Source organism: Lichenostomus cassidix, chromosome 1, assembly GCF_008360975.1.
Source record: "Lichenostomus cassidix isolate B80296 chromosome 1, HeHo_3.0, whole genome shotgun sequence".
NCBI classification, from domain to species: Eukaryota; Metazoa; Chordata; class Aves; order Passeriformes; family Meliphagidae; genus Lichenostomus; species Lichenostomus cassidix.
The window spans coordinates 48,870,279-48,891,933 of record NC_139479.1 but is presented as its reverse complement, the minus strand read 5'-3'; the positions used below and the strand labels follow the sequence as shown (position 1 = coordinate 48,891,933).

The window sequence follows — 21,655 nt, the reverse complement described above, 5'->3', positions numbered from 1 at the left end:
ATTTACCTCTACTTAAGGACAAATGCAGCATCACTTTAACTTGTTTCCAAAATCTTTATCATGGACTAAGCTGCTCTTACCTTGTACCTCCATTTTTTCATCTTTGATTTGTCCATCTCTATCAGTAAGTCTAAATTTTTTCAAAGTCCTAGCTCTATGAATCTTTACCAAAAGCTGTGCGTTTAGTAATCTCCCTTTAAACTGCAGAAGAGCAAAAAAGCATTTTTTTCTTCAATAGTATAATAGAAATTTAGAATTAAAAGCGGGTCTGGTACATACACTGCCCCATTCTCTGTCCTCTTTTGCAACAGTTTGGCCAGCACTACATTGGAATTGCTCTAGAGGAAAAAATGAGCCATTGGAAATCTGTGAAGTGACTCCCAGGTGCTGTAAATTCCATGTATCCACAAAATGCAGGGGGTCTGCCTCTTCTCCAGAAGACATTACTATCTTCATGCATATACTTGGCATTTATGGGTGCTGGCTTTCCTGAGGAGGTGATGACTGGAGCAGACTGAATCCTGAATCACTTTTATGGGCCAAGAATAGGGCATCTGTAGATTCTGCTGGTAACTCTGAGTCACCTCTGTGCTGAATTGTTTTCTGAATGTGTTATAAAAGCAGCAGCTGAGCAGAGGACTATTTGGACTGGTGAAACTGGATGTTAGCACAAGCGTGAACATAGCAATACTCAGTACAAGCTACTGTCAGTCATTTTTTTTTTTTCCTTTATCAGAGGATATGTTCCTTGCCAAATAGCTAATATAAATTATACAGAATAGACTTGAGTTCTGGGTTGGTTTTTGGTGGTGGTTTTTTTTTTTTTTTGCATACCCTGAGGAATTGAGTAGAGCTTGCTTTTGAGTGCTATAAGCTGTGGTTAACTGTTTTGCTTATACACAAGGCACTTATGCATCACTGCGTGTTTGCTTGACACAAGAATAACAAAGGATTACATTTAATGGATCATTCCCTGGGCATGGACCAAGGGAGGAGATTGAATGAAGGAGGTTGTTGGGGTGTTTTTTTCTCCTCCCTGTATACAGAGGCTATAAAAATATCTCTCTGAGCAGGCAAAGTTGTATAAGCTGCCAAATCCTAGCCCTTCCCAAAGGACCACCTCTGAATGCTTTAGCCAAATTGAACAATTGTGTTAATCCTGGGGGTTGAGTGCAAGAGAGTGCACATAGACAGTTGCTAGGAGTAGTTGGAAATTTTTTTACCCTAACTTACCTTGCAATAACTTGTTTATCCATACCTGGAGTCGGTGCAGAGGTGTCTCATCAAGGCTTAGTGGGAATTCATGTGGTCAGTATTGAGAGCTATTCCAAAAAATTACCTCTGTGTGTGGAAAGAGGGGATGTTGAAATACTCTAGTTAGGTGTGAGAGTTGGGAGTAAAAAGGACAGCAGTTTTGGAAATACTTAATAATGGCAAAGAGGCATCAGGCAGTAGAGAAAATGAGTTTTGGTCATGTCTTGAAAAAAAAAAATGCTGTGGGTTGCCATGGTTGCTGAAGCTTAGCTGAAGCAAATAACAGACTTTATACATATTTTTCTTTTATAATGCTCTTGAACTGTTTTTGAGCAAGCTAGCAGCTGCACGTTTTTGTGGTTTTGCATATATTTCTAAAAACTTACATGATTGCACTTGTCTATTTTGATACTTACTTTTCAGAGTGACTCCCCAGCTATACCAACTATTTGTTTTGGAAAGATTGTTAGCAAAATTGTATGTTCCCCATCTTGATTTCTCTTCAAATTAATCTACAAAATTTGTACAATATGGTCTAGAGTTGTGGGGGGAAATGAAGGTAAAGGATCTTAAAAACTAAATGCAAGAGGAGTTAATGTAGATAATGATCCCGATGATCAACAGGATGAGCTCAAGTATGTTGATTGTTGAGGTACAAGGAAGGAAAATTGTAGAAGGGGGTAACATTTAATGTAATCCTTGTGCAAAGGTCAACTGAAATACGTACAGGTTAAAAAAAAAAAAGGAAAAAAAAGGCAGCAGGGAGATATAAGGAGAGATTCAGCAAAATCATATGCTCCAAATGCTAAATACAAAAACTTGGGAAAATATAAAAATCTATAGCATATGATATATGCTATCATAAGTGGTGATACGATAGCTATCTATCAATTTATCTAAAATACTGCTTGAATTAAAGTGTTTTTTTTCTTGAGATGGAATTAATTTCACCTCTGAAAATGAAAGTCCTCTTGAGTGTGAGCCAAGTGGTTTGAGAACTCCTAATAACCTGTGTGAGCTGAGAGTCAGCTACACAACTTCTAATACTTTGTGCAGAGAGTCCATCTTTTCTCATAAAAGTCGGTGAATGTTATGCTCCTTGGCAAAGATGATAGGTAGCTTTCAGAAATAAAATACCTGCTGTTTATTTTTGTGTAGTGCCAGTCTAGATCTGGAATTGAAAGTATCCAATATAGACTGGGGAAGCATTCTAGTTTTGTCCTGGAAAAACCAAGCAAACCAAACAGTACAAGAAATCCACAGTTTAACTGCCTGTAATTAGTGAAGCTGCTACAGTTTTAGAGGGGGTTAGGAATGGAGTAAGAAAAAGACACAAAAAGGGACCAATCAACAAATCTACATTAATTACTATAAAATTTAGAACTATTTATTTTGCAAAAGACCTCAGAATTCATTCAGAGCAACTTTAATTTTCTTTAATATAGCTTAATATTTTGAACAGGAATATGCAAGATCCTATCAGCCTCCTTTTTGCTGCAGTAACAACTTGTAGTAAATGTTCCATACCACTTGCCCTGCTCAGATAAGAGCCAAGGAGTGCTCACATAATCATCGAGGCTCTTCTGCTTGTTCTTCTGGGGTGTTTTTTTTTTTAATTTTTATTTGACAGGCGTGCCTTCCTCCCTACAGGATACTAGTTTTCTCTTTGGGAGAGCCTCTAGATTAGACTGGAATATGAGGAAGCTGGCAGAGATGGACCACCCAGGGAGGGGTCGGAAAAGAGCATGAGGAAATGGATAATGTTATCGTCTAGTGGCTTGCCAGGGTTGATGCACTTTTCTAGAAGTGCCTGTTTTTGTTTTGATAAGGGATTTCAGAATGGTGCGGAGGCATAATGGATGAGATCAGAAAGGAAGCACCATGCTCAAGAGGCAGTGTAAGAAGACAGGCTCTGAAGCAATGGATGGGGATGTGTTCCCACGGAGGGTGTTGGCTGGCTCTGTTCCCTCTCTGCCTTTCCCTTCTTGAGCATCTCTTCTCCACCCCTCAGCCCCCTCATTAGTAGGCGGGGGCATGGGGTGGAGACAAGCTGCTCATTCATCAGGGCCCACGGAGCTCCTTGCTGTCAGCCAGGGGTTCTGTAGAGGCAAGGAGAAACACTTTCTGCTGTCATTTTATACCTGACTCTGTGTGCTATTATGATGTGAATGGCATTGGGTCCAGTGGATGTGTTGCTATGGAAAATCTATGTGCTTTTTATAGTCAAATAAAAAGGTGTGTTTCCAAAAGCTGTTCTCTAACTCTGCAGCCGTAGCCTGACTGGTTTATTTCCAGCATTCTCGGCAGTGAACTGTGGCTCTCGGGTTGAATATCAATTTGCGTAGAGTCCAAGTGCTGGAGGAATGTCCTCATGTTTCTGTACCATGCAGCAACCACATCTTCCACTGGAGCCTTTCTATTCTCAGCAGCACGTGGGAATTCGGTGAAATCCGATAACAGCAATATTAATAGCAGCTGAGTAGGTGGCCAAAGAGGTTGAAATTTAGCACGAGCCCGCTGCTAGTTGGACAGGCAGCGTTCATCTCCTGCACAGCAATACCCGGCAGGGGGGCAGGAGTCCTTCAAGTCCTCTGACATCTCCCTCAGAACCGTAAGTGAAGCCGGTCGGTGTAGGGCTAGAGCGCTTGGAGCTTGGCAAGGAGCTGGGCAGGGTATTACTATTATTTTCTGCTGTCAGGTCATCTGCTCCAGCTCCTGGGCCAGAGTATGGCTCTTCCAAGCCCTTCAGAGGGCATCTTGGAGGTGTGACTGCTGCCTTGATAGACAGAAGCTCAGAGGGAAAGTACCAATACTTCTTTTTAAACAGCAATCTGTTCAAGTCCTTTGTGAGGTCTGTAGTTCTGAGGAAGGGACAGAAAACAGATAGGGTTGGCAGCTGTTGGGGCTTCTGAAGTATTCGGTGCCAAGAGATGGGTTTGGCACTGGGCAGGGTGCATTTGTCACTGGCACATTCCTTTCTATCAGTGGGAGTGTCTCTGTTCCTTCTTTCACCCCTTAAATGGGTTCAGATTTTTCTTATCATTTTGGACGGGACCACATGTATTCTTGGCACCTATACCTCATTTTGGAGAGGAGGAATCTCTGTTCAAACTTGCTTCTTTGTTTCTTTTTGGTTTTTTTTTTTTGTGAATTATTGATTGATAACTATATTTAAATATGTTTCTATATGAGAAACAGACCCTTCTCTGAATGGGATGCTGTAAAATAATCTTCCAGAATTTTGCTCAGACTTCTGGTATCTTGGATTTGGTCTTGAGCTCCACATTGCTCTTCCTGGAAAATTATAAAGTGAAGTGTTAAAGTAGATTTGACATCATGAGTTCTAGTTTCTGGAATTTAATGCATATTAGTGTGTGGGGAAACAAAACCATATAATGTGTCAGAAAAATAAAATCCAAAGTATCGAGTTAAATGTTTAAAAGTTTTTAAATAAGTAAATTAAAAAAATCCAGCTTCTTAACATGCACTGCTCTTTTGTATGGAGGCATTGGAGAGGTGTCCTTAAGTGTCAGTGGATGTATTTTATAATTGGTTAAAGTCTAGTTCATGATTTCTTAAAGGTACTGTGACCTGCTAGCTCCTCTAATGCGTATGATTGTCTACAATTTTTTAAATTTTTGAATGCCCTAGAACGCATTAAAATAATCCCAGCAAGCTTTCCTCACTCCTTAGAAATGGGAAGCACAGAGCACTTTTGCGTCAGGGTCATCACACGGCGTCTGTCACGGTACTGGTGTCTGGAGCAGAGTGCTTTTACCCCAAGCCCCCTGCCCTCTCCTCTGCAGCAGCACGTTGTCTCTTCCACAGTGCTGGTGCAATTGCTTGTATGAGCATGGTCTAAAACAGACCAGCAAGCTAATTTGGGGGGTTGAAAATGTGTATTAGGAAAAACCCACAGAAACAGGTGTAGCCCTGCAGAAGATGGAGCCGCAGTGTGATTCAGGGTTGTGTTGGCATAACCACAGGGGCAGCAAACAGGAGTGGCTGGAAGGGAGAGGGGACCAGGAAATCCTTAAGCTAGAGCTGCTGCCAAAGCCTTTGTATTGTCAGGCTAGGGCCTTGGTGACTAATTCTGCTGTTTAACCTTGAGCAAACAGTGGAGCTGAGAATAAATTCTTTGAGCTGTTGCTCAGTGTGCTGATCTGCCCTATCACTTTGCTTTATTCCTGTAGAGTGGTCTTCATTAGAGAAACATCTGTGGGTCCGTGCTGGCTGGGAGTAAGTGATGTTTGTCAATATGTGTTGTGTTCAAGTGTAACAGCTATTTTGTCTCTAAGCGTGTCATGCACTAACTAATGAGAGCTATTTCTGTCCCATTTGTCTTTTTTCTGTTTGCTCAAGGATTGACATAGATGATATGATTTACACAGAAGGTATTATTTCTCCACAGGTGGTTATTTCACATCTTTTTTCATCAGTGTTCGACTCAGATTTATGCGGTTGTGCTTCACAATTACTATTATATTATCCCCCACGTGTTATCTCGTGGCCTTTTGGCTTTCATGTGGTGTTTGGGAGATCTTTTCCAGGGTGGCTAATCTTGAAGTTGTATGTAAACTTTTACTAATACCAGTGCCAACAATTAAGGTTCACACTTTGTGAATTAGGACTCTACTTTTACAGTTTTGAGACCTCTTTGTTAGCTGGAATTTGGTATTGAGGTAACTGCTCTACTTCGCAGCTTTCTTTGCTGACTTCAGACATCTTTAGCAAAGTTATGTTGTTAATGAAAGGAGATATAAACAAACATCTGGGAAGACAGAGAAGTTAATGTTTAAAAATACACAAAGTGATGTAGTAAGTAGTGTTGCATTGTTATGTGGGGAGGAACTGAATTCTTTCAGCAGATTCATTTTAAGATGTAACCTTGGCTGTGCCCTTCTGAGCAAAGCAGCAGCCTACTTAAAACTTTCAGCATAATGGTATTCACCTATTCAGATCAGAAATTGGATTGTACCAAGTATTTTCGTCAAGAATATGGTTAGCATCAGCTGGGCTCTATGACAATTTTGGATGAAAACATGAAAAAGCAGACTTCTTTCACAGTAGCTAAATGTAGTATTGGCATTTGTTTGCATTGATAAAGACACTTCAGCAAGTGAGCTACCCCTTCAGTTCCTAAAATAGCTTTTGTATGCAAAATGTCTCTACAAGCAGTTACGTGTATGCATTTCAATGCTATAAACTTTTGTTCAAAGTAAGATTACACTAGTTCGGGAGTGTTAAAAAAGCTTAAAAGCTACACTGCTGAAGTTCTTGTATTCCATCTTCTAAGTGGTTTATTCAAATACAGTGTAAGAAACTGAGTGTTTGAGCCCTATGTATTTAGAGCCAGGATTGCAAAGGGGAGTGGCAGAGAGAAGAGAAGCTTGCTGTTAGGTAACAGGTTGTCAAGAGTTGTGGGGTCATGCCTCCTCTGCAAGGAGGAAAGAACTTGCTATGCTTGAAGTTGGTGCCTCCATCTTGTCTCCGCATATGAGCTGTAGTTATTCAGAGTTACACACAAGACTGCAGTTGAATTATTTGCACAGATTGCACAGTAGTTACTTTTTTATGACACATCATGAAGGAGAACTTCTGCATAGTAGAGTTATTCCATTTTATGTTTTCATTTACTACAGTTGAGTTTAAAGCCTTGGATTTTTCTGTTTTGATGCTCACAGGAAAAAGTAATTCCTCCTAAAAGCTCTTCAGTTTGTATCACACTTCTAACCAATAGATATTTGCCCAATAGATATTTTAAACAGAGTGTCCTGGAAAGGACATGTTGCACTGGCATGTGCAACTAAACACAGATGAGCTTGGACAGGTTGTACATATTAAAGGCTCTAAGAGCTCTTATTTCTCTCAGAGAATGTTGGCAAGCAGATCCAAACTACATCTTGTGCAAGTTGCATGCCTCCGAAGAGATGTAGCTGTGAAATTTGTAGGTCAAAAATTACTTTTTAAGACCTTCCAATAAGGTAACAACTTTGTTTCTTTAATCAGGACTTTTTTTTGAGCAAAAAAAAATTATATACTTATAATTTAACACAGATTCTAGGGTAGTACATTCACATTCAGAATCATCCTTTTCCTTGTTTAAGCACCGTCATATAATTAAGATATGCATGTAAAAATGAGGAACAATTTTCTAGATCAGCAGGGTTTCTCTTGGGTTTTTTCTTCTTCTCTTCTGCTCAGACTACGTCTGTCATGACAAGTTGTTGAAGAGGTTTAGAAACCAATAGACGCAGCTCAGAAAAGGAAAGTAGTAATGCAAGTGAAGAAACTTCACGAAGGAAGTTAACAACCTGTCTGTTTGCTTCTGTTGTTGGCAGAGTAAACAGGATTGAAGCAGGGTCTGTCATTCAAGTGTGTGAAATATCTCCCTGCCTGCGTTTTTGGTCTCAAACTGACTTGTCTACCTGCATGTCCTAAGTATTGTGTTGGTTTTAGTCCAAGTACACAGGCCTAGTGTATTCATGGTTATTCCGGTAAAGAAAGTATACTGAAATGTAAAGACAACTAAACATTGCTCCTGTTGCAAAATGGTTGACTGAAATGATCCCAGAGAAGTCAAGGAAAGCAGAAGTGGACATCATTGTGTGCAGTCACGTAGCTTTGGTCTGCGTGAAGGCTGGCAACTTTTTGGGTACATGCTCCGGCCGGCTAAGGGGCAGAGTTTCTCACTCTTTTCTGGGCTGCTGAAGTTTGGAAGCAAACTTTAAGGCATTCGTAGCAAGGACCTCTGCTTTTATAGTTGCAACCAAAAGGCATTGAGGGTAAAGAATGCAAACCTTTAAAATGCTCTCCATTGGGCATGAGAAGTATAATGTTGATAAAAGAATGGTTTTCCATTCTCTGCTTGGGAAATCAACCTGTCTCTACCAGCAGCTTAGGTCACAGCCATGGTGTGCCCTGCAACATGGACACTGGCAAAAAAATCCACCTACTGAAGAAAAGGGGAATTTTTTGTTTCTTCAAAAATAGTCTCTAGTGAATAACAAACAGCATTGTGTTTTGGAAGGGATTAAAAACTGAAAAAGTGTCAATATGTCACATTAAAGAAGAAGGATTCCTCCATATCTGTGGGAAAGAAGTCACTGGCTACAAAGCCAGAAGCATCTCTGGCATGAGGTACTAAGGAAGCTGCAGCCAAGGACTGTGCAGGTCAGACCGATCCCAGGACTTTGTGTTCCTGATAGCCTGATTTCTATATGGTGTGGGGATAGGCAAGGCAATTACAGCCACTGAGTGGGAGCAGGTGCTCTCAAAATAGGAAGAAAGAGCAGGAGGGACAGTCTGTGTCCCTGACGGTTGTCACGTCTCATTGACTATTCCATTTCCGTGGAGTGACTCTTAGGCTGACCAGGCCCTGTCCTCATTAAACTAACTCATAACTGTTTCCTGAATGGTTTATTCTACTTTTTTTTCCTGTAACCTTTGACTATTGTGCTCCTAGACAGACAGAAGCAGGATAGGTGCCTGAAACATTGTTAGTCTGGCATGTTATGGAGCTCTGAATCAGTTTTTCTGCTGCTATATGTGAAGTCTCTGCTTTTCTGACTGAGCCCCTTCTCTGTGCTGTGTGTAAAGTTTGCAGCCCAACCAGCTCCAAACCAACATCTGGGGCAGGTGAAAAGCTGTTTTGGTGTATTTAAGGCATTTGCTCTTCCATAACTGCTGGCATTGCAGGCAGCAATGTTGTTTAACCACTGTCTGCCATCCAGCCCTGGATATTTACATCTGAGGACTAGGTCTGGGGACTAGGAGACTTTTGGAGCCTCTTATTCGAGAAGTTTTTTCTTCTGGTTGTTCTTAAAATGAGCAGAAGGAGAGCAGGACCATTATGAGTGTCTGTTAGTGCATTTCCAAGGTGTGCTACAGACTGGGTGTATATATGAAAGCTCCCTAATATTAGTGATTGCATATGTATTTAATATTTTTTGAAAAAGATGTATTTATATAAAAGAACCCAAACCCATCCTTTCAGCCCTACATCATTTCTCTCTCTGGATATGCCAATGTCAGTTACTCATTTTTTGGTCTGAAAAGTTTTCTCTTGGTTAAAGTGTTCTCTGTTGTCTGAGGCAAATACTTTAGAAAACAATACATTCAGGGGAAAAGTTACAATTGAATCTCCTTTCATATGGAATCGAAGATCTGAGGTTGTTCAGGCTGGAAAAGAGAAGGCTCAAGAGACACCTTGTAGCAGCCTTCCAGGAGCTCAAGGAGACCTACAAGAAAGCTTCAGAGGGACTTTTTACAGGGTCACATAGTGGATAGGACCAAGGGGGAATGTCTAAACTGAGAGGGTAGGTTTACATTGGATATTGGGAAGAAATTCTTTACTCTGAGAGTGGTGAGGCACTGGCATGGATTGTCCAGAGAAGTGGTGGATGCCACATCCCTGGATGTGTTGCAAGGCCAGGTTGGATGGAGTTTTGAGCAATGTGGCCCAGTGCGAGGTGTCCCTGCCCATGGCAGAGAGGTTGTAAGTAGATGATCTTTAAGTTCCCTTCCAACCCAAATCATTCTATGATTCTGTGATCTCCCTGGCTAATAGAGGTTGTATTTCCCAAAGTCAACAGCTTGTTTTCTGCTCCTGTTTCGTTGGTAACTAAATGAAAGCTAATTAAAAAAGCCTCGAGTCTTTCTGTGTACCTCATCAAAAGAAACAAATAGATTGGCTAGTGTCTCACTTTATATGTAACAACTGAAATAGTATAGAGTTATGACTGTGTTCAAAGTGAAATGCTTCTTGTTTCTTTTGGAGCAATCATAGTTGCATATTTTATATTGACTGCTAATTGGTAGTGAAATTTTTTACATCTTAAATAATAATTGAGTTTTTAGTCAGCTATTTTAAAACATTTTGTTTTCTTTTCTTTTTCTCACTCTCTGCCCTGCTTCAGACCAGAGGAAACCAACAGAAGAGTGAAAAACGTAAGACAATTGCACAGTAATTGTGATTAATTATTTTTAAATGCTTCTGTTTATGGTACTATCATATTTACCTTATTCTTCAACTATTGATTTATCTAATGCAAATTAGTGCCATTTTACAATGATCTCTATGTGCAGCTTACTTTCCCCATTCAATGTAATAATTGTATAATGTACTAAATAGGTACTAAAATATGTAATAATTGAAAACTGTACTTATATCTGCTTACTTGAGATATATGAGATGCATCATAGCACTCTTTAATTGGTTTGGTGGCAATCATAGCTAATACTGTAAGCAAGATTTTGCAGTCCATCGTGGAAACGTCTCTAACCGCATGCTGAGATTCTTTTATACGGGTACATGGCATGAGAGGAAAGTAGTTAAGTTTGTATTCAAGAGTTTTTTCTGTTTGTTTTTAGGTTTTGATTACATTATACTGGCTTGGGAGAAAAGCTCAAAGTGATCCTAATTATAATGGTCCATTCCTCAATCTTAAAGCATTTGAGAAGTTATTAGGGCAAGCATTGACTAAGGTAAGCAATCCAAAAAAGGAAATTAAATTAATAGCCTGAAGTTTACAGTTTGTTATGCAGCATCAATTCTAAACAGACTCTTGGGGGTTTGATTTTCATCTTAGTTTGGAGAACATAGTAATTTGTTTTATTTGTTTTGCTTGCTATCAAATACCATATGAAAGGAATTATTTTTATCTTACATTGGTTCTTCTGCTACATGTATGAATTCCGGAATTCATCTGCTCTAATTGATGTGGTAGATTGTGGATTGTGAAGAGTCCTATCTCAATCTTCTTTGGCTGAGATAAAAGAAATTTAAGACCTTGTATTGAATCTCCTGTTCAAGCTGTTGTATGTGTTGTTTTCAGGGGGTTGCAGTAGTCTTGGTTGAACTTCGTTTGTGAACTCAAAATGTTCATGAGTAGCATTTGAACTTTAAATTATTGAAGAAGACCTTTCAAAACTTACTCTTGCAGGCACTTGAAGAGTCTAGCCAGCCGAGCAGAAGTGGCAGAGATAGTGGATACGGTGATATTTGGTACGCCGACCGGGGGGAGCCCTTTTCATCTTCAGCTACTCATAAAAGAGACGATTCTTTCGATAGCTTGGACTCTCTTGGTTCAAGATCCTGCACAAGCTTTTCATCAGATATAACCTTGAAAGGTGGCAGTGAAGGTATGGTTTCCTTTTTAAAATCTTTTGTTGACATGTGTCTTATGAGTGTGGGAGAAGACAATGTGTGGACCTAGTACTTGGATATCCGGTACTTAAACCAGCTTGAAAGTCAACTCTGGCTTTGCAACTGCTGCAGTTGCATTTTGCTTAAGCGAATATTGACCTCTAACAGTTGGCAGAAAAAAAGCCCTGCTCACACAAATCTTCCTAGGAAGCGTTGCTGAAACTCTTGCTCTCACTGGCACATTAGGCTGTCTGTATGTTCAGGGTATATTCCCAGAGTTCTGTAAGGGAAATTGCTAGAAATCAGATCTAGATGGGATCACCTAAAATTCACCAGTTGCAAAAGTCTCTTGCCTTGTTCTTAGGATAACTCTGTCAAACCTCTGTCTTCATTTCATTTGTGAATATTCAATAAAGTTTTTCCCACCTAGGTTAAATACTGAATAGTATTTGTTACTTTAATAGTTTGTAATGAAATTAAAGGTAACAAGAAGACAGTGACATTGGATCCCTAAAGCAGCACTCTAGCCTCTGTTTCTCTGCTGGTTTTAAAGTTCAATGAAAATTTGTAGTCTAAAGTCACAAAAATTGTGAGAGTTTGGATTTTGTTCCATGTTAATAACATGAAATCATTGGGCAAAACTCCATGTAGCATTTCTGATCTGAGCAAGGCAACATTTAGCCACGTTACTACAGATGTGATGTACCCTGGGCCTCTACTGAGTGTTAATCTGGTGAGATGAGCACATTGCTTTATTATTTCCTGTTAACTTGTCTTTGTTAGTAAATTTACCTGGCAAATACTACCTAAATTAAAACATTTGTGTGCTGTTTTATGTCTTCAATCTGGAGGCCAGCTCTTTGTTTCCTGCAGGGAGCAGCGATAATGAAAGAATGGAACAAATGCAGCAGGAGCATGCAAACCAAATTGAGTGTAATGGATCTTATCACAGCTTTGCCACAGACTTCTAAAAATACTTCTCCTCCTGCCCTGTCAGTAGCTCAGCAAATTTGCAGCTGAAACATCTCCAGTACAGAGTTAAATTGATTTTAGGAAACTTTGATCCAAGTTCCAGCGAGAAACTGATGTCTAGAGAATAATGTTTGTGTCTTCCCTTTTTTCCACTTTCTTCTAAGGTTGTGACAGTGACACAGACTCAGAACTGCCTTCCAAAATGCATGACTCCCACAAAGATGACAGGTCTTACCGTAGGATTTCTGTGATTGAACCAAAACCTACCACTGACTTCAATCGCTTCTTACCCAACAAAAACAAGCAGACAGCATATATGCCAGCACCCTTAAGGAAGAAGAGGACAGAGAAGAATGAGGACAACAGGAGGAGCTGGGCAAGTCCCGTCTTCACTGAGTCAGATGGAACATTTTCAAGGTACTGGTGTGCAGCCTTAGTAAAGTGGGCTTTGATTTAGAATGTTTTAAATAAATGGTTTCTTTATTTGTTAAAAAAGGGCTACTCTTGCTGTAATACAAAGTCAAGTATTTGATTTTCCATGTTGTATCGAGAGGGATGCTTTGGTGTGGTTGTGTGGTTTGGTTTTTGGTTTTGGTTTTTTACGTTGTTTTTTGATATTTGAGTAATGTTTTGAAGCTGGCCAGACTCCAGATGTATTTTAATGATCTTAAATGCAAGTTCATGAGAGATAAACCTACGATTTTAGTTTTTTCTTAAAGCCTTCCAAAATATAGTCATGAATTTCAGTTGTCCGGCTTCTTGATGTAAACAGATGAGATTAGTGGGCAGTTCTTGAGTTTCATCATTATCTTCATGACTTCACTGTCTTCATTCTATTCCTGTTTTGGTCAACCTCAGTGGACGTGAAACGAATCCTGTAGCTTCCTGCCAAAATAGCAGAGCAGAGTGTGGGCTCACAAATCCAGCTTCCCTCCAGATCATCCATGAGTATGACAGTGGCTCTGATTCAGAAGATGAAAGAAGGCTGCCCGACCTTATTTTGGATGACTTAGCAAATCGTAGATTTCTAGTCAAAAAGAGCCCTGTAAGCTCTGCTGCACCTGGACATCATTACATGTTGCGCAATGACTCTCCTAAACCTTGCTCGCAAGAAAGTTATCCAGCTGGTCCACTAGCTGCAATGCTTGAACCACTGAGGTCAGAGATACTAATCCAAGATCCAGTAACTATTGCGTTACCTAAATTGCAGCCCTTAAATAACTCTGTAAAGTTAGCCTTCTAATTGGCATTTTAACACAGCTGATAATTTGATATGCTTTTTCTGTCAAACTTTGTATTTTTGTTGGAGGAGATAGGATGCTGATATAACCATTTAACTTTTGTTTTTAAATTTTTTTTATTTAATATATCTTATTATTTCTGGTGCTGCAGTGATGAAATTGAGAACTAATATGCTTCATTCACAAGGCTGAGCTCCTGAGCCAAAAAGCATGTCTTTTTGCATTCCTTATGTCAAGTTGCTCCTAAAAAACCTTAACTGATTGGATATTTTGAACAGTAACCAGAGAAGGCAGAGGCAGTTGGATACTAAAGAGGAAAACAAACCAAGAGTTAAAAATCCTTCACAATTATCTGGGTATTTTGATGAGGACGAGGAGGAAGTAGGCATCCCAAACATTGAAAAAGATGATCTCTATTTTCGCAAGCTAAGTTCTTCAGCGCCAAATACAGTTGTTGCTTTTGACAAATTTCTTCCTAAGTTTTGGACTCCAGAAGAAGAATTGTTATGGAAAAAAATCAAGAAATCTTCTTTCAAACCCTGGTATAAAGAGATTCAAGGGTTCAGGTGCGTTTTTATGCATGCCTGTTTCTCTCTTGTGTGCAAAGCCTAAATAAAATGTTGTTCTATGACTTTGTTTTTTTTCATTTTCATTGGCAGTGTAGCAGCAGGTTATGTTTTTCTCTTTTTTTTTCTTTTTTTTTTTTTTAGAAAATAATTGAAGTATTATTTTTGCTATACTGTTGCACTGTTGCCACTGTGCATTTTACTCAGCGAATACACTTCATAGCATTTTTTTCTTTCTCCTCTGCTCATTCTTTGTCCTGCTGCACAGTAGAAAGAGATCAGATTCTGAGGATGAGGAATATGCTTACAAACAAAGCTCTACCATTGTTGCTAATCTACCAAGATCAAGTTTTGACTGGAACAGTAGCTGCAGAAGGGATCAGAATTATAAGCCAACTGCTGAATATGTGGGAAGCTCATTGTCACAGATTGCAGAAGGAAAAATCTTGGAGTCTCCTGATGAGCCCAGGTTGATATTGCTGCATGAGCTGTTCTCTTGCTGCATCAAACAGAAATGGCTGGATATGCAACAGCTAAATTAAATTAAACCATGTCCCGTGATGTTGTGCTTTTTTGGTTATTACTATTTTGCTGGTTTGTTTGGTTTGGGCTTTTTTTCTCTTTTAATGTAGCCATAAGTTGCTGGCCTTTGGAAACATGTACTGTGAAAGTGTAATGCTGCATAGGGTTCCTGGCCTTGTGTGTGAGCATGTGAGTGTGATGTTTCCGAGCAGGTTAGGATGCCAGGATACCTTTGCATTGGTTGGCGTGTGCTGCGCTACGGTCAGTGGTGGTGAATGCCAAGTGGTGTCGTCATTCTGCTTGGGATACCGCAAGTCTGAACCAAATGTATATTGCAATACGTTGTGATCTGCTTGTCTCATGCTAGTTAATGATATTTTTACTTCCCTCCTTTTGTTTTATATGCTTCAGTCAGTTTTCGTTACTTCAGGCCCTGCAAAAATACACTGACTACATGTCTTCTGAAATGGAGACCAGAGTTGATCCTACTTCTGGCCCTAGGCTCATAAAATGTAGAAAGAATGTTTCCTTTATACCAGGATGCAAGCAAGGAGATGAGGAAAATGGATATCTATATCCAGATTTGGAAAATGATGACTTGTTTGTTCGGAAAACTGGGGCTTTCCATGTGAATCAAGTTGTTCTTCAAGACCCACGGTATTTTAAAAAATTCTCAGAGCAGGAACCTCCTCTGGAGGGTGAGATAATTCTGCAACCCAGAGAGGGCCAAACTGTGATTCCAGATTTGGAAAAGGATGACATGATTTTTCGTAAAGTCCTTGCTCAGAAAAAAGAGGTGCCTTTATCAGGTGCTCCTGACAGGTATCACCCAGCGCTGTTTCCTGATCCATGGAGTCTTCCAGAAGAGATCCGGTCCAAATTCCTATGTTTACTTGAAAAAAACACGACACCAGAGGAAAGGAAGAGCAACGGCAGAGTGTTGTCACCATCTTTACACCATAAGAAAGACGATATGCTGGCCCGCAAGATTGAATCTTGGAAAGTGGGAAGCAACGCCCAGCCAGTAAATTTTATCCCAGGTCCATGCAGTGAAGAAGACTGGAAGAAGTGGGAAGCAATCAGGGAGGCCAGCAAAGTTAGACACAAGAAACGGCAGATGGTGGAGAGGTCAGGTTGTGTCCTGCACAGATTGAGTGCCCTTGAACCCTTTCCATTCAGAAAAGCATCATCCTGTGCTGAACCGTTCGTAGAGTGCCAATCTGCTGTTTGTTCGTGTCGTCCTTGAATAGCTTTTTATTTGCTTTGAATAGAAGCTCATGACTGCAATACCATATTTTCAACAGAAAATTATAATGTTTTCTAGTTTTAGGCTGCCACTTTGGAGAACATATGTTATCATTCCTTCAGGCTCAAAGTTCTGCATTAGTTTCTTTCCATGGTTGAACAGGAATAGTGATTATTCAAAAGACTATGGAGGCTAGAAATATTTTCTTTTGTTCTATAAGATAATAGGTAAAAACATTTCTGAAACCTATGAATGCTTTAAAGATAAATTCTGGAAATGGGCATTCTGATATTCTTGCTTGCACCTAAGTTTAAAAATGCTTGTAAACTGTCCTGCCATAGTTCTGAGATGATTAGATGAGGTAAAAAAAAAAGGTGTTTTGCCTGCCCAAAGTCCTGGTGCATGCAAGTTGTGTGTCTATGTAATCTTAAATTCCACCGTGGCGTATTTTATTCTCCAATACAATCTCCCTCCTTTATTACAGCCTTTATTCATACTTTCCCCTAATTCTTTCCTGGTATCCTCAAAATTTCTCTTGTCTGACTGAATCCTGTTTCTTAAGTACTTCCTATCTCTCCTTTGAATTTTGTATTTACTGGGGGAGAGTGGGGTTTCAAGTAGCTCTGAAAATACGGCATTGCAAGTTGCAGTTCTCCCAGCTGTGCATCATTACTTTGTGACTAAGACACTTCTGTGTTCCAGTTGATATTCTGATGTTGCTGCATTTCATTTTTAAGCTTAATACTGTTAACAAAGTTTGAGCTTCACTGAGAAATATTTCTGAAGTGCTTGAAAATATTGCATGTTTTAAAAATTCAATAGAATTAAATAGCTATATTATAAAATACTCGTATTCAAGAATACTAAAAATCCTCTTGAATTTCCATGGATTAGTTGTGTTCAGGCTTAATGTTCTAAACTTCTATATAGGGTTATTTATTCTTGTAAACATCAAGTATTACTTTCATTTAGTATCAGAAATGCTTGAAGTAACAAGAAAACAACCTCTATAAGCTACACTTGTTGGGACTCAAGTTGGCATTAATTTTAATTTCTTGAAATGAGTCTCTCTTGAGCATCATGCTGTTCAGCAGCACTGGAATAAGTGGTGCAGAATTAATATAAGGCTCTATTTGTGCAATTTTGCTAAATGAGAAGTGTTGGAAACTTGCAGGCAGCCTTGTTCTCTCAGTTCTGCCCAACTTTGCACATCATGCAAGTCCTGGTGTGTTTTTTGACTAGTGTCCAATTCCTGATGTGCTGTTCCATGCTGGCTGGTTCCCAAGCTTTCAGTTTTCCCATCACTTAGTGAGAGTGCTGGTCTACTAATCGTGTTAATGTTGTTATCAATATCAAGACACTGAATCTTTTCTTTTTTGGTTTCTGATTTCTCAGACTGTTTCAAAAGCTTTCTGATGAGCAAGGGTAAGTTTTATAAAAGCTTGAAAGATCATAATACCTTTTTTTGGCTTCTTTTAATCTTTATGCATGCACAGTAGCTAAAAACTTATGCTGAAAACAACTTGTGCATGATGCTTTGTTCTGTTCTTTGCAATTTACGTAATGAACGTAAGAGATAAAAGCTATGTATATGGCAAAAGTTCCCTGCTATCTAGTGTATTCAAGTTTTGGTTATAAGGCACTTTGAAAATCAGCTCTAATATTTTATTCCTGCTGAAACAAAGAATTGGCTGTCCTGTATTGAAATTAGGCTTTAAAACATTTGAAAGTTTAAAGGAATATTAACAAATATTTTATTTTGAGGGCTGTACAGCTAGAATCTGAAAATAATTAACAGCATTGGTATTTATCATGGGATTTGTGAATGGTGTGGGGTTATTTTATATCCTCCAGGTTATTGAATGCTGAGTGGTAAACTTATTGGTTTGTGTTATGGGAACTTAGATGTTGTTTATGATGAACTGTGACTCAAAGAGAAATGACTTTTCCACTTATTGTGTGATGGCATGTGAAGTATTTGGGAATGCATGGTGTTCTAATGATTTTATTTCATGTATATGTATTCATTTATTTACTTCTCTATGTTTACCCTGAGGCAAACCTGGTAAATTACTAAACACTTCCAGAAGAAGTGAGAAATGTTTCAGAAGTTAGATGCTAGGAGAGGGAGACTCAGAAGACTAAAGTCACTACTCAGGTTTTTCAGTTTTGACTGAAATTAAACTAAGATCCCATTCCATTATATGAACAGATTAACCTATTTACTTAGGTTATATTTTATTGAGGTGTAGAGTTTCCTGTTTTGTTGCAGGCAGTTGTAGTAACTCAAGAGAAAGAAGTGGAAACTGTAGTTATGCAAGTTTTCTTGAAGTCATCTAGAAAAAAAATTTATACAACCCTTGTGTAGAGTTTGGTTACCCCAAAACAGTTCCACGTGTGATATAACTTAAGCATAAAAAGTGAGGAAAAGAATTGCACAAGAAAAGAGTTTCTGCAATAGTGACCAGGCGATTTTTTGCTAAATTTGGCACTTTTCTAATTCGGAAAGTAGACAAGCAAAGAGATACAACAAGTTAATGCCCAAACCTTTATTTCTAGAAGCCAGAGGGCAAAGTCTTATGTTACCAATGAAAGTGAGTTTGCCCTCTTGGGAGGAAGTGAGAGTCTGGTTTGTTAGTTCAGATATCTCTTGGAATGCAACAGATTAGAGCATGGCTCTGTGCTGAATCAGTTTTGCTTTTAATCTGATTTTCCACATATCAGAGAAGTGCCACATTTTCAAGTGCTGTTAGAACTTAGTTACATCCCTCTATCTTTCATACTTTGGAGAAATGGAAATAAATGTATTTTTGAATACAAACAAACAAAAAACCTCCAGGCCCCAGAAACCTAGCTTTCCTTTTATATTATGGCATTGAACCTTGTGAGGAAACACTTATGTTTTGCTTAGTGTCTCAGAGGCTTGTGGTCAAATCTCATCAGGAGTCTGGTCCAATATCTAAATGAAATGTCCTGTCATGTGAAAGAATAGGGAAGGAAAAAATGGTGGGGGAGGGGGGGCAGTGGTGAGCATAAAAGGTGAGCTTTGAGGAATTTAGGTTAAAGAGAACTACTGAGTAGGAGTCCATGGGGAAACTGTAGCCATGTTGAACAAGTTAGCAAGAAGATGGATGTGTTAGCCATCCCAGCTTGGATGGAAAGCACCACGGAGGCTTGGGGAGGACCAGCCTAAGCTAGTAGGGCCTGTCACATCCATGAACTGAGCATTTAGCAGTGAGTGACTCTTAATCTTTTGGAAACATCCACCAGTAACTGATTTGATTTTATGATTAGCCTAAGGAAGCAAAGAACAGCAGGTGATACTGGGGTTGTTACAGCAGAGAAGTCAAATGATGGGAATTTGGATTAGGGGATTGCCTTTTGGGTCAAAGAAAGGAACAAGATCAATAAAGAGGATAACAAGTTTAAACAGAAGTAGCAGTGGTCTATGTGGAGCTCAATGTGAATGATCAGTGTGGAGATGTACAAAGCTGCTTATTCCCTTAACCTGATTTTATTTGCTCAAATATCCAACTAATGACTTGAGTGCTGTCACTAGAGCACATCCCAGCCTTGCTCATTCAGCTGCCCATGTTTTTCCTGCTCCATTCAAAATAACACTCATGAGCATTCAGTTGTACTAATCTAAATCTCTCTCTGAAGGTTTCACTTGTGCATATGAGGACTAGGATGGTATAAAGCTGAATACTCTTTTTCCCTTTGTAGGAGTAAATCTTTGAATGATGTCAGTGCAGACGAGCTGCAGACAATGCGCAAAATCCGTTATGAAGAGCTGCAAAAGATAAAAGAACAGTTACAAGAACAAGATCTAAAGTGGCAAGAAGTAAGGACTCCTTTTCACTTCTCATTGTGTGTCCTGCTTGAAGGGCTGGGTGTCACCTGCCTTCAGTGGCCCTAGTAAACAAGCTTTGGCATGTGTGCAGCAATTCATGGGACTGTCTTCTAAAATGATCCGTCTCATGCAGCTACTAGAGTTTTTGGGGATGTCTGTTTAATGCAGAACTCAAATGGTTTATAATATCATCCTAAGTTTCTGATTAATGCTTCAGGATAAGACTTGCATGTGTTGCAATAAAGCCTTCAGGCTTGATTTCTGTGGACATAAAGAAAAGTTGGGACATAGTTTCTTGTGTTGTCTGAAATTTTTGAATACTTTTTTGTGGTGAAATGATTGGAATGTCTGAGTATTTCATCCTCTGGGAGAAAGGGGAAGAAATAATACTTCCTTGTGCAAATTCTTGTGGCTCCTATCCTCTAATAATGCTGTCTCAAATCCAGCTTTTAAACTGTATGGGAGTTTTGCACAGCATCACAAGCCTTTCTGAAGACCTTTCAATTTAATAAAATCTGTGTTTTACAATGAGTATCAACAAGAAGCTGAAATTAAGAACAAAGCACCAAACAAGAAGTTCATAGTTGTTTGTGTAATGCATCTTGACTATCTCAGTTCTAATATTCAGTGCTTCCCTTAACTCAGCTCTGGTATTTCATGGACAATGTTGCCAGTTCACATTGTGGTTATACAGAAATGAAGAAAATACCGAAATATCTGTTTCCAATTTAGAATTTAGGGCATATTTATTCTTAAGCTAGTGTATCAATCTAACATAGTGATTTGGAAAAATAATGATATCCCGAACTCTAAAGCCCTCAACAAAGAAATACAGATGGCATTTGCATTAGTTTTCCATTATGTGTCATTGGGTGAAGTATTCTAGAGTAAAACTGAAAATGTTAAGTAGGGGGCAAAAAGGGTAAAATGACATATAGTCCAATAATTACAATTGTTAACTTAAGGAGGCAGTGAGCCTGCAAACCTAAGTGGAATATGACAACCCCTTTATCATTTAGGGAAAAGGTACATGAAAATGTAGCTGTGATGCAGACATGCAGTAAAATCAGGGCAATAAGTGGCATGTAATGGGATGCCTGTCTAAGTCTATGAGGTCTTGAGAAAATCTGATGGTATCCATTCATGTTATCCTAATAGGATCTAGCAAAATGGAAGAATCGTAGAAAGAGTTACACTTCAGAATTGCAAAAGAAAAAGGAAGAGAGAGAAGAAATTGAAAGGAGAGCCTCTGAAGTGTCTGGAAGGAATACCAAGTCACTGAAAGAAATGCAGCAGGAGAGGTAATAGTCCTAATGGGAGTATTATGTTGAAGAACAGAAATCTGAGCATTTTTATTCCTTTGAATTCTTGAGCAGCTTTTACCAGCAATTGATTCTGCAGAGATCTTGACAATTTTAGTTGCAAAATAAATGTAGAAATCCAGGCAATTGAAGGGCTGAATATGGTTTTCTAATGCACTGTTTACACAGAATGTTAAACAGTTTTGCTCTATAAATGATATTTTAATCTGCTATCCATAAATAAAAAATATTGAAAAGTCAATATTTGTATTCTCTTTAAATTAGTTAAAACAATGGTGTTGAAGTGGATTACTTTTTTTTTTTCTTATTTGTGAGGACAGAAATTTGTTGCTTTAATGGAAGTATGGATGCTAATTGTATTGAATGTTCAGTATCAATAAGAATCTTAAAAATGATGTGTTTATGATTATCCCTGTGGTGGTTATTCCTTTATGACAAAGGAATGAACAGCAAAAACAAACAAAAGAAAATTATCTGTACTTCAGGGCACTATCTTTAGTTATCTAAAATTCAGCATAGCATTTTCATAGAG

General features: G+C 38.9%; 1 protein-coding gene across 16 annotated transcripts in view; it reads left to right on the top strand.

The window, feature by feature from the left end:
• LMO7 (LIM domain 7) overlaps positions 1-21,655 on the top strand; it is a 128,874-nt gene that overhangs the window by 74,165 nt on the left and 33,054 nt on the right. For 8 of the 16 annotated variants that reach the window (XM_085058192.1, XM_085058187.1, XM_085058177.1 and 5 more), the window contains exons 5-15: positions 10,173-10,203; positions 10,627-10,740; positions 11,199-11,397; positions 12,538-12,790; positions 13,232-13,531; positions 13,893-14,180; positions 14,449-14,649; positions 15,114-15,830; positions 17,344-17,373; positions 19,675-19,792; positions 20,960-21,102. In XM_085058192.1, the coding sequence (XP_084914318.1) occupies positions 10,173-10,203; positions 10,627-10,740; positions 11,199-11,397; positions 12,538-12,790; positions 13,232-13,531; positions 13,893-14,180; positions 14,449-14,649; positions 15,114-15,830; positions 17,344-17,373; positions 19,675-19,792; positions 20,960-21,102 (2,394 nt within the window). The remainder of the gene's footprint in view (positions 1-10,172; positions 10,204-10,626; positions 10,741-11,198; positions 11,398-12,537; positions 12,791-13,231; positions 13,532-13,892; positions 14,181-14,448; positions 14,650-15,113; positions 15,831-17,343; positions 17,374-19,674; positions 19,793-20,959; positions 21,103-21,655) is intronic. The other 8 variants (XM_085058259.1, XM_085058201.1, XM_085058141.1 and 5 more) reach the window with 7 other exon arrangements.